Source organism: Trachymyrmex septentrionalis, unplaced genomic scaffold, assembly GCF_001594115.1.
Source record: "Trachymyrmex septentrionalis isolate Tsep2-gDNA-1 unplaced genomic scaffold, Tsep1.0 scaffold44, whole genome shotgun sequence".
NCBI classification, from domain to species: domain Eukaryota; kingdom Metazoa; phylum Arthropoda; class Insecta; order Hymenoptera; family Formicidae; genus Trachymyrmex; species Trachymyrmex septentrionalis.
The window spans coordinates 2,261,747-2,276,964 of NW_017305611.1; the positions used below are offsets into that span (position 1 = coordinate 2,261,747).

Below are 15,218 nucleotides of genomic sequence, written 5' to 3' on the forward strand. Positions count from 1 at the left end.
CATTGTGAGTTGCTGACCTATCGAACCATTCTAACAACATAATAAATAAAATAAAAAGAATAATGATAAAAACAAATGAATAGTTTTATTTCGGTGTATTCTATCTATTCTTCCTTCAACTGTGACATAAGAATATAGAAATTATTTTACGTTCGAATTTACTCCACCAATTGGGGTTAATATTTTGCAATTCCTACGTTTTTCCACAGCTGGAAAATTATGTTCAAAACCGTTGGTTAAACAGCAGCGACACAATATTACTGTTACGATTGGTTTTGGCTCGAATCGATTAAGTCATTATACATTGTTATTAATCCGCAATACGCATTATTACGCAGTATCTATTAGATTACAGAGTAATCCAAATGTTCTCCGTTGCGTAAGTCAATCAATTCCTATTATCTATCGAGAATGCTGCGCTTGCATAATACTGAACAATGTAACTGTAATAGGTATATCGATCCACTTAATACGCACGCATAGACTTTTTGTCGAAGAACATTGGATTATTTTTTTCTATGTTATATATATTTTAACATTAAATGTTTAACATTTAATAAAAATACAATACAAAAATTCTATTCTCTTTCCTGGAAAATATTAACATATATTGTTAAATTTTATAGTTATAATTAACGTTAAAGTATCAATGGCGCAACAATAGACTTCTCTTAATAACAAATAACAATATATAAATAAGCTAATAAGACGTTGATAAGATAAAATATTCATTGGCAAGCAATTGGAAATATAAAAATCTAATTATATAGTTAGTTCCATTTAATTATATATGAGAGTAAAAAAATGTGCGGCTCTCAATCTCCGCGATGAGTAATCGTGGTTCTGTCTCGGCAGTGAAATCAAAGGCAAAACCCGGAAGCGGGTCTTGTGAAATCGAACAAAATAAAGCACAGAGGTAGTGACGCATCGCGGATGAAAGGGAGCAGCATTGTCAATGATAAAAATAGTTGACATGTGCGTCCAATGCGAGAGACGAAGCATTCGATTTGCGTTCGATTTGAGACCACGGCACATGAACATTGCGCAAACCTCGCGATGTCATTCTCGACGAGGAAGCGCGCAGGAAGCGAGCCTAGTCATTGTAAAATGGCGCTTTACAGCATTCCCTGGAATCACCGTGGAAACCTCAAATTGTAAATCGCACGAGTGGCCGGCAGTATGTCGAGCGCACTTGTAAAGAGTTATTATAGATTTTCCGCGACCGTTTGCCGTTTCTGCGATAATAGGCTGACAAAATTGCGCGGTCACGGCATAAGGGACCTAGGTGATATTCGTCACCAGAGCACCTCGCGTTTCTCAAAGTCACTGCGTCAGTTGTCCAATCTTGATTGATATATTTTATGAGAAAAGCAAACGTTCCGTCGAATCATACATATGCGCGTAAGAAAATGCAAGATCACATCTGCTGCGAGGCGCTACGATGACAAAAATGGAAGAAGATAAAGCAGCCGCGATGTGAATGGTACGAAAAATCGGTGACCATAACGAGACCATTACAAAATTCTTCACCGGGGAACTAACATGTTATTAAGAAGCTACCAGGTATAACTTATGCCTGCCTCCATCTATAACTCGAGAGTTCATATTGTATCCGAGAGCCTTTACGAGATGTGCCTCAACGGTAATGGACCACCTTTTGTACGAGACGCTCTATTGATGTTGAGAGAAAATCCGTAACGTTTGCGCAATGCGACAGTTGACTCGTTCCCTCTTCGTCTATCTCCTTTTTTTTTCTCTTTCCGCCGAAAATATCTTTTCGGCCGCGTCGATCGCGCAGGAGACGCGGGAATCCGAGACAAATCCTTACGCGGATTCACCTGGCGGCTTCACGGATAGTGAACTTGCCTGGGAGATCATTGGAAACTCGTCAAATTCGGACGTAGCTTTGTGAATCAGCGGTACGAAGGACTTTCGGCTTTTGTCCGCGGGACGCAGCGGGTCGACACGAATTATGATTTTCCATTGTGAAGTCGAGAGGAACTAACGGAGGGATGGCAGTTGTCATACGCGGGTCCTCGAAGTTTCTCGCTCGAATCGGTTTGGCGACAATGCGAGATAATCCAGCTGCCATGCCGGTGTATACTAGCACCTAGCAGAGCACGCAGCATTAACGATACAATAGAAGCTATATCACGTTGTTAACGCTCACGTTTCTATTATTTTCTAGTACTCACGGAGTCCTTCGTTTCTAAACGCTCGTGGTGCAGATGAATGCCGGCTAGAATAATGACGGGGTCGTATATCGTCGCTAAAATATCAATGCTGTGTAGACACTCCATCGGTAAGGAGCCAACGAGCGAAGCAGCGAGGCATCTCGCGCTACAAGCAGCTATATGAAGCCAAGGAATGCGTTCGTCCGATCCCACGGCTTATCCCCCTTCACTCTCCCTTCCCTCGTTAGCTCTTTTTCTTTCTGGTACGCGATAGTAGTATTACCGGGCTTAGTCTCTCTCTCTTTCTCTCTCTCTCTCTCTCTCTCTCTCTTTCTCTCCCCCCTCCCTCCCTCTATCTCTCTCTTTCTCTCATATTCTCTCAGACTATAGTATGCAATCTACCGACTCGATGGCTCTCTTTTAACAAATCTTGGAATGTAAATTTCAAACCTGGGCCATTTTCTTTCAATTCTTAAAGAAACAGATAAATACGTTCACTAATGAATTAGGCAACTCTGATCGATGAACGTAGGTGTTAGAAAGTTGAACGACTGGAAGTTAGAGAGCAATTACCATTTGAGAAATTTAACTAATTCTTGGTTGAACTACATCTCTCTCTCTCTCTCTCTCTCTCTCTCTCTCTCTTTCCGTCTCTCCCTCCCTCTCCAATATTTTACCTTTGCATCGGACATGGTATTTTCGCATTGAAAAGATATCGAATAATTTAAAGAGCTATGCGACTACTAAATGTTGATGACCATATTTTATAATCTAGAAGACCGTTTCGCTTCTTTTCCTTTTTTTTAACCGCTGCATCGACCACGTCTCCGAGGTCATGTTGCGGTACCGCGACCTAATCGCGATCCGTTAATATCGCAAGAGGTAAAGTCTACGCCATGAAGCCAGGGCGATATCTAGATCGTCTTATTATGCATATCGGTTGGAACTGGTATTTGCAATCGTTTAGAAGCGGAAATTATCCCACCAGATGCATGAAAACGAATTATTCAAACTTCTATTACTCAAAGAGAAAACGAATAAATGGAGCGGGCACGAACGTTGGATGAATTTCAAATTAGCATGATCTGGTTTCAGATAGAACTCACTTTGAGCTTTTGAGTGTGACCACATCGGCAACAGCAATACGACATGTAGTCAGGTAGCGCGGGCATAAACTTCAATTGTTCCTGCTGCGAATATTCGTCCACAAGTTTGCGATAATGCACCCTGAAAATGGGCCTCGTTGCGCTCTGCGAGCCTTTACCAAGGCGTCCCATAATCGCAAAGAATGCGGCCAGGATATTGCGTCTGCGTGCAAGCCTCCTCATGCCACAGTGACCGTTGTACTTTGCACGTTGTCCTTTCCAAATCGCACCTTCTGGCTTAACTTTTACGCCCTTCACTTTTACGGAAGAAGATTTTTTTCCCCAAACACTGACCGCACGGTAGTGTTGCACAAGAGGCAATCGGCTTTTATCCAGATTTAATAACAACTCGACATTGTTGTCACATCCAGGAAGGACCGTATCGTCACACAGCTCACACCAGTTATTCGCATTTCTAACGTCAACATTCCATACATTTCCGATCACACATTCACGACACTATGCGGCGCACTTTCTAATGTACGAGGCACCGGCACGTCGGCGCGCTAAAATGTATGCCGCATCCAGCACCTTTCTCCGAAGGTATCCCTTCGACGATACCGACACCTATCGCGAAGTCAAGCGCCTATTGAAATTATCGAGTTTCAATATCTATATTTCGTAGCAGCACGTGGATGAGCACCACTCGATTCTCGGACAGCTAACACGACTGGAGACGCCGGTATCCGTTTGATAACGGAAATACAGTGGTACCGAAGGTACCTCCATTGCGCAGAGCTGTCGAGAGTCCGTTGTCGGCATGAAACTGGCTTCTTCCGCTGCGGCAGCAGATGATATCCCGTGTCGCCCGTGAGGAGGTGTGATATTATTAGCAAGTGAAGATGATTTTGATGTCGTCAAACCCCGTGGGATTCCAATCCTACGTGCGACACACGCACGGAGGATCCAAGAGCCACTCTTGATGGCGTGCGTGGCCCCGGCTACGTGTCGCTCTGCATGCCGACCCGCGGAAACCGGTTAACGAGTACCGCGTCGCTTCTCGCTTCTTACTTGTCGTCTGTCAACCGCACACGCAGTCGTTACGTCCTTCTACATTTTCCGATGGACTTGCTGCGAGAGGACGACATCGACCTCTGTTACCGACGTATCGCGATCGTACCCGACATATTCTGCACGTACGACTCCCTCCTAATTGTTCCTACCTCCGGAGTCTGGAATCGTGACGCCGATGGAAAAGCTACGATTGAGCAATCGTTAGAAAGTTTCCAGATGGAATTTTGCTTCTTTTGTTAATCCTTGCCGATACTCAATACGGTAAATCATGCGTATCCCTTCCCTCTTTTCTTTCGAACTTCTCATTTATATGTATATTCCTGTAGAAATCGGGCCAGTGAAACAACTGCACTGTATCCATAAATAATAGAAAATTCTATACGCAAATTCGATATCACGGTCCTTCACTACTTCGTCGATCTATTAAGTCGAGCCAGCGTCATTGCGGAAGTGGAAACTCACGCAAGCGGGGAGCAGTGAGTCATCCGCTAGGTTTGGACCATTCAAAGAGGCACGAGGCCCGGTTCACGCGCGTTCCTTCTGGTGTGTCAACCGGATGAAATACCACCACGGGTGAACCTTCCAGCGAGTTCCTCGTTCGGTTCTCCTCTTGTCCTTTTCGTTATACGTTAGCTGGTCCCGGTATCGTCGTCGCTGCTGCTTTTCGCAAGGTGGGAGCTCGCAAAGCCGCAAACTGTGGATACCGCCGTGCTTAACCCGGCCCGGCGATGGCGATATCTCCCGGTACGTATAGAGAAAGACTGAAGTCCACGAGGAACACGAAGCGAGAGCACCGCTCTGGCCGGCCCACACGGTTCCATCCCCACCGCGATTTGCGAGAAGCCGAGCGGTGCGACCGACCGACCGACCGCTTTCTTGCTTCAACCGCGGCATTGAACACGTTCAACGGCAGCTGTTGAATACCACGTGTCCCCGTTCTCCCTCTCGCCCTCGCTGTCCCTCGTTCTCTCTCTCTCTCTCTCTCTCTCTCTCTCTCTCTCTCTCTCTCTCCCTCCCTCTTTCTTTATTTCTCTCTGAGTCTGCCGGTCAGTCTTTCCCGCTCTGCCTGTCGCCTCTCTCTGTCCCTCTCATGATCTTTTCCTATGGCTTCTTACTCTTTTTACCCTGCCACGACCGAGAACGCCACTCGACAGAGAGCCAGCGCCGTACGAAGCGCATGAGTTTGCGATTCGCGTTCTTTGACCTGCCGTCAGCGCGACGAGCCGCTCGATCGCAGACTTCGGTTCTGACTCGAAGCTCGCGTCATGTCCGGTGAAGTACTTAGGAGTAAATACCTGTATTTTTCACACCTAAATACGTTTTCGCGTACTCTGTATCTCTTCCTAGATATTTCTTACAAACGAGCACCCATACCTGGAATGCTCCTTTGGAATGTCTGTACCTGCCGCAGGTACCTGTATCTACTTAACGTACATTTTAAAGCGTTCTTCAAGGTCAGTTAAAGGAACGAATTGCGGAATTTCGAATTAGTCAGAACTTTCACACAAAGTCGTTAGATTACAGAACGACAGTTAGGATTACAGCCAGTTGTGTGTGTGTGTGTGTATTGGATCTAGTCTTTTGAAACAATAAAGAAAATATAAAAAGAGTTCGTACACACGGATATTCCTTTTCTTACATTCCTTTAAAAAGATCATTTCAAACTTTTATATCCCCTTCGATGTGGATCATATGTTGACAAATCACCTGGCAGAGAGCGTAGAAATTGGTTGGAAACTGAAAAATGTGCTGTCAACCGCTTCAATGAACGCAGAAACCTTCCGAGTTCCTCATTTTCCGCCAATTCTCGCAATCTCCTCGACTGTGCTATCAGAGTAAGCATACTTGATCCGAAACCTTCAAGAACGATGACGTTCTTAATTCGGCGGAAGGTATTTAAAGTTTAATCCGAAGAGTGCGCCATTAGGGTTGACTAAATGTCAAGGCAATGGCAGAGTGCAAAGTTCCAAGTGCAAAGTCTACTATTCTCAACTCACTAAAGCTCCGCCAACTTACGGCTCTATCCTTTCTGATATCGTCGACGGACCTCGAAGCCTCGGGCGATGTTATCTTCCAGACAACAGAAAGAGGCTTTTAGATCCTGGGATTCGGTAGTTGTCAGTGTATTGACGTTCGAGACGATATTTCCCCGTGTATTTGCTGGCCTTAGTACCAAAGCACGTTCCTCCTGCTTTACACCCAGTTGTTATGACTTTCGATAAATGTGATACACTGGTGAAATTTGTCATCGTATTAATAAGTTAAAGCGAAGATGAAATACATTGCTCCCAATGCATGAATTCGCACACAAATCAATCGTATTGGAATATTACAAATATTATTAATTATTGTGTTGCAAATATAAATTTATTTTATTTTACGAGAATTAGAGCAACGAATACAGTAGTGATTCATTAATTCATGTAGAAAGAATTCTCGACACTTTTTAAGCTTTCACGGATATTATCTTCAAAGATACAAGAAGATTTGTGGGTTATCGCCGTATTTTTATCCGTTGCTAATGCCAACATTTCGTGAACCTTACCGCTTCACTTCATCAAGGCGAGGAGCGCACTGAGTTACAATTAAGACAAGAATCTGGTTGTGTATTTTGTAATTTCAATTTAAATTTTGTCTATTAAGCGTGCGGCTTGGCTTTAAATGCTGGCAGAGTTGTCAAGAGTAAAGGGAGCGATCCATCAGCTTTAAACGACGCGACTGTTTCCAGTTTCCACTTGAGACGCACGCGGTTGTCCACTGGGAAGGGCCGAACTGTCACGTACAATATCTTGAACGAAAATCCCAGTTTAATTTCGACGATTTATATTAACTCAATTATTTAAGAATTTACTTTGCGAACGTCAGTAAAATATTCAAAAAATATTTCAAACACTGTACGTTCCTATTCGTTTTATATACGTCTGCATTAACGTATATTTTTCGTCATTTAGGCATTTTTTAATTGTTCTAACCATTTATTATTAGCAATTAAAAATCTATCTCTTTTTATGGAAACTTCAGTATGTGACCTACATAATTAACACGTCTCTCAGATATTCCAATCTTCCTCAGAGACAGGAATATGCCGCGAAAGAAGGAAATATTAAAGAGAAAGTTCGCATTTTACTGACCTGTTCTGCAGACTCGGTGATAAAAGAATGACAATATTGCAGGCTGAAGTGGGCCCCGGGCTCTCGCGCCAGAAAGCTGAATTGGGCGTGCTGCGGCTCACAAGTCGCGTAAAAGATGCGTCTTAACGCGTGCGCCATTTGCACGCACTGCAACAGAAATATAAAAAAAAACAATCTTGAGAGACTGCTCACGAAAACGTTTTGGTATAGGCACAAAAATAATAGTAATAATAAATACTAAGATATACTTGAGAGAGAGAGAGAGAGAGAGAGAGAGAATGCACTTTGAAAATACCAAATTTCTTATTTTTTAAAAGAAAATATATTATTTCCTGCACATTTTAGAACTAAAGATAAGTAATAACTGTTTAATTCTTTTCTGTTGAATAATATATAATAATTACTTTTAAATTACTTTTAAAATAAATAATAATTACTTATTGATATAACTACTACTTAATAAAATGCACTTAATAAAACTACAATATTTGATTTATGATATTTAAATTCATTTTATGCAACGCAGTGAAAAATAATTCAAATTGTCTCTGACTGACAATTTCCGAGATATTTTCGAGAGTGAGCCTTGTGTTGAATGCAAACAAAAATGATTTATGAGCGTTTTATCATTGCTCTTATCCTGTGGAGTGATTTAATCGTTTAAATCAATTCCGCTGTGAAATGTTGCGTACATATTAAGACCCGTGCAAGAAACTAGCGTCCTCATTAAACAGGATATCGTCATAAATATCACTTATTATATATGGCTTGTTAGCCACCGCAGAGAATATCGCGTGAGCCAAAATTGAGGGGTGTAAAATGAGATAATTAAATGATACGAATAGAAGTGTAACACCGGTAGAAAAATAAGTAGGCACAAGACGATATCAATTAAAGTATTAGTTCTACTTTAGCACAATTAAATAAAATATACCTATACATGAATTTCTGGCTTTTTCTTTCTATATTTTTTTTTACGTGCTTTTACGTGCACCAAAGTAGCGCTTCATAATTGCATAATATTGCCACGTTGGATGATTCGATCAAGTAATGAGAATTAAGAGAAAGAAATTGTGTCCAATTATTGGTCACTTGAAAAACTTGCGAGGTTTTTGCTTAAATTTATGTTCCGAAACTTTTAATGATTTATTAAAACTTCATTCGTGAGATGCTTATAAGTTTCAATAAAAAATCATAAATTTTATCGTTGATTTTATAAATCGACTTCGATCATAATTTCACAAGTAATGTTTCTAGACTAATCTATGTAGGAACTTTAAAAAATTCTTGTTTTTCAAAATTGTAAAGAAAATTTTCATCAAAAAATAGATTCTAATTTAAATACATCGTCATACGTATAGATTTTCTTCAATAATAAGATAGTAGTTCATGTGAAGCAGAGTGTATTTTCGCCTCAATTCGCGCCGAATTTGAACACCGTTCTCATTCTGGGACGTAAATTTTTAATGTTGTCTATAAATTTGGCAACCAATACAAAATAAAATTCGTGAGCAAAATCTTCGTATCTTCGTCTCCGAAAGAGTTTTCTGTGAAATTTCGCCAATATTTTAGCCAAGAATTTTATATCCTCGCAATGACACTTCGTGAACTTTTGGTATTTTATTACCTAGTCCCGTAGAATTACATCGAGCATGTTTACAGTTTTCGCTCGCACGTTCTATTAATATTTATATGTCCATTGTATCGCGGCACCACGCTCTTGTGCATACTACATAAACGCAGTACTGATTGTAAAGCTTGTAAAGATTGTAGTTGCTTTAGCATGTATAAAAGCCTTTCTATGTGCAAAAGAGGCTATGCATTTCTATACAACAGCAATTTTTTGGTGATTGAGTTATTTTTACGATTTATATAAAAAATTTATTTGAAAAATGATATCAAATGTTTTCTCTCTTAGCTCACATTTTTACTGAAACCCACATTCTTGCTATTGTTGGTCTTTAAAATTTAAAACTCCTATTCGCAAAGCGCTTTTGGCTTAAGCCATTATTGCACTTCAATTCTCAATCTTAAAGAGAAACACGATTTCATCCTCAAACTTCCAAGATAGGATACTTGTTTAAATTCATTCTCACGCAGTGGTAAGCATGGCAGAGCATGCGGACGAGTAGAATGGTGATTGAAAAGATGATCGTACTGTAGGAGCAAATTTTCTGCCAAGGATACTCCGCGATTCTATCAAGTTTCGTGCTGAATTTTTCATGGTGCCTGCATTTGCTCCAAGTAGCAAAGTTCTACGTGAGAAAGATATAAATGACTCGACTCAGTGAAAAAGCTGCTTGCTATACTTATGCTTCTTGGATGGACATTATTTGAACACAGCCCTCTTACGGCTATTGTTAAATTGCGCTCAACGAGTAGAGAAACTCTTTTAATTATTGCGCGAATAACAATCGTGCTTAGAATAAATATAACAACAAGAATTTCGATAATATTAACAATCACGTTCTCATTACGAAGCACTTAATGGAAAATTATATTTTTGAACAAAATAATGACTGTAATGCAATAATCGTAGACGTGAACGCTTTAAACGTTAAAATCGCATATATATTTGACTAATCGGCTATTGATCTAATCAGTTTATTTTAGCTTGTACAAGTGCAATCCGATTTGTTAGCAATTACACTGAAGCACACCGCGCAAAGTTACCAGCACGATTTGGGTTTCCACCCGGAAGTTAAAATTGCAATTCGTTAAAAATTTGCAATTCGTTAAAAATTCGATTGAAGTACGTTACGCGAAGTTTCCGACTGTGCCGGTCCACTCGAAACATAGTTGCGTAGCGCAAAGTAGTTACGGACCGAGAATCATCCTGCAACACGAGAAGTGAACCAACTATCTCGGAGCAACTATGCGCGTTACCAATCGCTTCTGATACGACAAACGACATCCTAGAGAGGATTTCGTCGAGTTTGTCATATTCCACGAGAAGACACTGACGTCGTTATTCACCCACTCCCGTCTTTACTCGCTTTTGCGCCTTTGCAATGGGATACGTCGCTGCAGCACTTGCGTCGGTTATTTGAACTCCTACCTATTGTCCCGCTCCGGAGAATACCTGGAATCGGAGATTTCCAGCAAATCGCGAAATCCGATTGTGAACGTAAAAGTATCTCTTGCAACGAGGGAGTCATCCGTTGCGAGCCGAAGATTTATTTATGACAAACGAGTGCGTCTCAAAAGAATTCTCCGTCCTTCATTTTCAGTGAAATAACCGTAAAAATAAAAATAAAAGAAAATCAATTGTTTGTTATCCTAGAGGAGAACCTCTCGGCGAGACTTAACTCTTTACCGCGGGATTCTGTTTTTTTTTTCCGCGTAATTCTTTTAACGACGCAGATAAACGCGCGTTGAACTTCAAAGGTTCACTTGCGCACGAATATACATGCTTATAAATAATAATAATGCTCCCCACAGACGGAGATACTAAATGTATCTTTTAGTCGTATTTGTAGCGCAGATGGGAAACCTCTAAATGTTTAAGTGTTCGATTTTGTGTTCGGCTCCAGTAAAAATTTTAAGGCAGGGTTGGGTTAAGCTCTCGGTTGCAGTAAAAAATTTTATGACCCCCGGTTTCCGGGTGCTGCTCCGGTTTTCTTTCCTAAGACTGCACGTGAACGAAGTAATCGCTGCCGAAGGAAGGATAAATTGATCTTTTTTTTTTTCACGTATGTGATCTCTTATCTAATTCACGTATTAAAAATTCTATTAAATAAAATATAAAAATCGCGTCTTTATTCTGCCCTCTCACTTTCTGTTCCTTCTCTCGTTTTTAGAGTTAAAAGTAAAAATGGGAATTTTCCTTATATCCGAATGAGCGATGCGTTGTCCGTTTTATGACGAATATCGTGAAAGGATATTCCCTATGGATATCGGCCGTGCGAGAGGAGGGAGGGAGATATGCAAAAGAGATACTCGCTGCAGCGTGAGTGCTGTTTCGTGTATGCACGAGTAAATCCGCAGGTAAAGGATAAACATATTCTGTGATCGCGGCAAATGTATGAGTTTAAAAATTACACGAGCCGTTCGTCGTTGGTCTTCCGTAACACATACGCGCGTTTCCGCGATCGACTTGTTTATTCCCCCCGGTTTACTTTATCCGCGCGGCATGATTTTATTCCGTGATAATAAAATTATTGGAAGAGTACAATCGTATATAAGCGAATTTTTCAATTTATACGCTGATCATTACGGTGATGCACGCGCGCACATAAAAATTGTCCGAAAACAAGTGTTCACCGGGACACCCTGTGGTGTCCTAAAATAATCCGTCGAAGTCAAACGCGTGTATGCTGAAAACTCGTGTAATCTAAGCAAAGCGATGCCATGGTAACCGGTTGGCTTGACGTACAAAGCGTAAGTTTTGGAGCGTTCAAAGCCACTCGAATGTCGCGAAATCACGGGGAGCGCACACTTTGAGGGTACATACAGGAGGGATCGTAGGAATTTTTTTAACGCTTGGCGAGGCAAAGGGTTTAATGGGGCTAAAGGAACGGAGGATTATTAGCAGCGGCCGTACCTCCTTCGTGGCACCGCACCGGTGAAACATTGGTGTGGACACTGTTCGACGTGGGTGGGTGATATGGGCGAGAGAAATGCGTATCATCGTGGAGTGCTCTTCCATGTATGCACGAGTAAATCCACAGATGGAGGGTAAATACATCCCTCCCGATCGCGACGGAGTATACATTGCCATTTCTCTCTCTCTCTCTCTCTCTCTCTCTCTCTCTCTCTCTCTCTTTCTCTCTGCCCCCTTCCTCCCTTTTCTCTTGCATTCACAAAGATTGGCAACATTCGTCATCGTATACGTTTACCCAACAACCCCAACTCGACAATCACCAAATCTCTCTGTGTGCATTTCATTGACATCTCACTCCCCCTGTAATTTAATGATCACCAGGATGTCCCTTTCTCGTCACGATGTCGAGAATGATCGAGAATGTTTTTCGTAGATTGTCGATTTTTCTAACGAATTATATACATGACGGCGCGTCCATCAGAGAATGAACCACTTGCATGGTGCATGAACGATTTGGGATAATCGCGATTTTGTGCAATAGGAACTCGAGCGTAAAGAGATACGCTTGACATGAATTACACGGTATGATAAACAAATTCAGCGGGAGAACGAATGCAACATTTAAATCAAATTCGTCCGAAACATTTTTTATAATTAAATTGTGTTAATTGAGCCAATATAATTTTTATCGAATAAGGCCAATCTCGGTTATGGTTTATCTAAACGCGTTGATCGTACGTGGCTTAATTAGACTCTCCAAGTTTCGCATCTTAATCATCTTATGCGATCACGTGCATTCGGCGTGGTCGTGGAAAGTTTCTTCATATCTTCCAGTTCGTAACATAAAAATCGGCAATTATTCCTTTGCTGAGTATGGTAGTTCGAACAAGTACTAATATCACTTTATCATTATTAAATATGTGTTACGCGAGAAACGTGCAAGCGTATCTGAAATAACTGGAAATTTTGACGCATTTTTTTCGTGTAATTATACTCGACCTTTGTTACAATGTCAACTTAATAAATAATAATTTAATTATTATAAAAAATTTTTCACTTTTACATACATTTATTCCTTTTTTCAACGTAAAACATCTCATGTAAAATATATCTATTATATATAAGTTTTAAACAATTTGGAGAGGCTTGGATACAAAGAATGACCGTAAATTCTGACGTAATCGACGTGAGCGAATCGAGATTTTCTCGAGGAGGAGGTAGACATTTCGTTTCTCATCCGCCATGATAAACGTTCCACGAGAGCTCTTTTAAGAGGCGCTTACCGAAGATCGCGGATAGAAAGTAAGGATTTTTTCAGGTAGAAAATTAAAGCGGAAGCTTAGGAGAAGCCCTCGAAATAAAACATTAATTCGAAGGATCGATATGTTCTGTACAGTTCGTGAACACAGCGGGTATGGATCGCGCGAGGGTGGTCGGTGCATGAGCGAGCCAACTTCGAAATATTACTGGCAGGGATGCGATAAGGATTACGGGGCCCCAATTAAAGTCCGGAAAATAATAAAAGACGAACAGCAGCGAGATTACTCTCGTTCTGCCCCTTCTCACGATGTGACGTTTTATATCTGGTTGGATTTGGAGAAGAAATATCTAGATATTTTTCAATTTAATCTTCGCGTCAGAGCGCAATAAATTTTGATTTACAGTAATCGGTGAAATTACAATGAGTTTACTGTTAAAAATTAATTTTGCTTGTTTTCCTTACATTTGCATTACATGCCATGAGGATTGAAATTAAAAGTGATTAAAATAAATAATTGAGAATGTCTTGCGTAATCACAACTTTCTCGCCCTTAGTATTTGTCTCAATTTAATTGTTTTATTATTCTTTCCGATCGTTTATTATTCTCATCGTATAAATATTTCAAGTATACAGCGAAAGTGATTCATTTGAAAGTGCACAGCCTTCTCGTTATAGTATTGAAAGATTGGACTGAAAGGGAGATCTTACAAATATCACAAGGATTATCGAACTTGGTGCTCAAGAACGCGGAAAATTAGGCTTCTCGCATCGCAGTTCAACTTCCGTCCTACCATCCTGCGAAAGCTCAACCCTCTTTTAACGAGAACCTTCATGAAGACTCGTTTCTGAACCGTTAACACGCAACGCAAATGTACGCAAGCAATTCTCTATTCAGAAATTCTTCTTCCCAATCAATATAGTGAATTATAGCGCCTTTCTCATAACGATCTTATTTTTTTTTTCCACTTAAGAATCGTAACAAAGATATTTAGAAATAAGTACTGTTTAAACACAGTCATTTATAATTAATAACAAAAATAAAGCGGTTGTTTTTTTGTAATATCTTTTTTCTATTCCGACATCCAAAGGTAATGCAATGGGACGCAGTCACGAAAAAAAAAAAGAGGCGAACTTTTCACGCGAAATTCCAAGGGATGAAGCTGCGTCTTGGAAGATGCCGCAGGGCAGCAAGACGGTTTCTCTATAACAACGTCCGTGCACAAACGCGAGGTATCTTTTTCCGCGGCAGTATCTGTATGTGCATCTCTAGTACTCACTTTTCCATCTGGACTGCATACTTTAATCCCCGCAAGCGAGACTATCAGGAGAACGGGCGTGAATCGATCGCTGTACTGAAACAAACAGATCAGAAGGCGTGCATGTAGCAGCAGAATAAAATTTCCACGAACACACAATAATATCCATATGCGCCGCGTTTGTTTCATTAAAATACAAATCCGACGCTGATAAAGTTTAAATCCAGAGTATATACGTAGGATGCACTCAGCCTTTGAATTTAGGATTCATATACGGAATGTATCCAACGTACGCAAGTATATAGACTCTTATGTAATAAAGCAATCCTTAGAATGAGATAAAGATGAGATTTCTTGACGTATATTTTAGCTATAATATTTAAATAGTTATTTTAATAGCTGAAAAAGTACCTTACGTGTATTAATATTTTTCGTTTTAATAAATTATATAAAATTTTCGTCGCATGCAACATCGTCTTCGGCGTATTCACTGCCGAACGAAAAGCGCAGTAAAGCAAAAATGCGATGATACGTTTATATACAATTTCGTTCACGTATTTAGAAGGGGGAGGGGGGGGGGCTAGCATCCACTTCATCCGAGTTCTCTCTATTGGAAAGATCGAGCCTCCTGCAACTTTGAAGCGGTCGTCCAATTTCGAAATTGAAAAGTTGGCAAGCTACGCGGTATAATTCA

At 40.6% G+C, this 15,218-nt stretch overlaps 1 protein-coding gene across 6 annotated transcripts in view; it reads right to left on the bottom strand.

Annotated features, from left to right (window-relative positions):
* LOC108751467 (tensin-1-like) overlaps positions 1 to 15,218 on the bottom strand; it is a 62,813-nt gene that overhangs the window by 12,254 nt on the left and 35,341 nt on the right. For 3 of the 6 annotated variants that reach the window (XM_018491688.1, XM_018491690.1, XM_018491693.1), the window contains 2 exons: positions 14,546 to 14,620; positions 7,465 to 7,611 (listed from right to left, as the gene is read on the bottom strand). In XM_018491688.1, the coding sequence (XP_018347190.1) occupies positions 7,465 to 7,611; positions 14,546 to 14,620 (222 nt within the window). Of the gene's footprint in view, positions 1 to 3,280; positions 5,073 to 7,464; positions 7,612 to 14,545; positions 14,621 to 15,218 lie in introns of those variants that run through there. The other 3 variants (XM_018491692.1, XM_018491689.1, XM_018491691.1) reach the window with 3 other exon arrangements.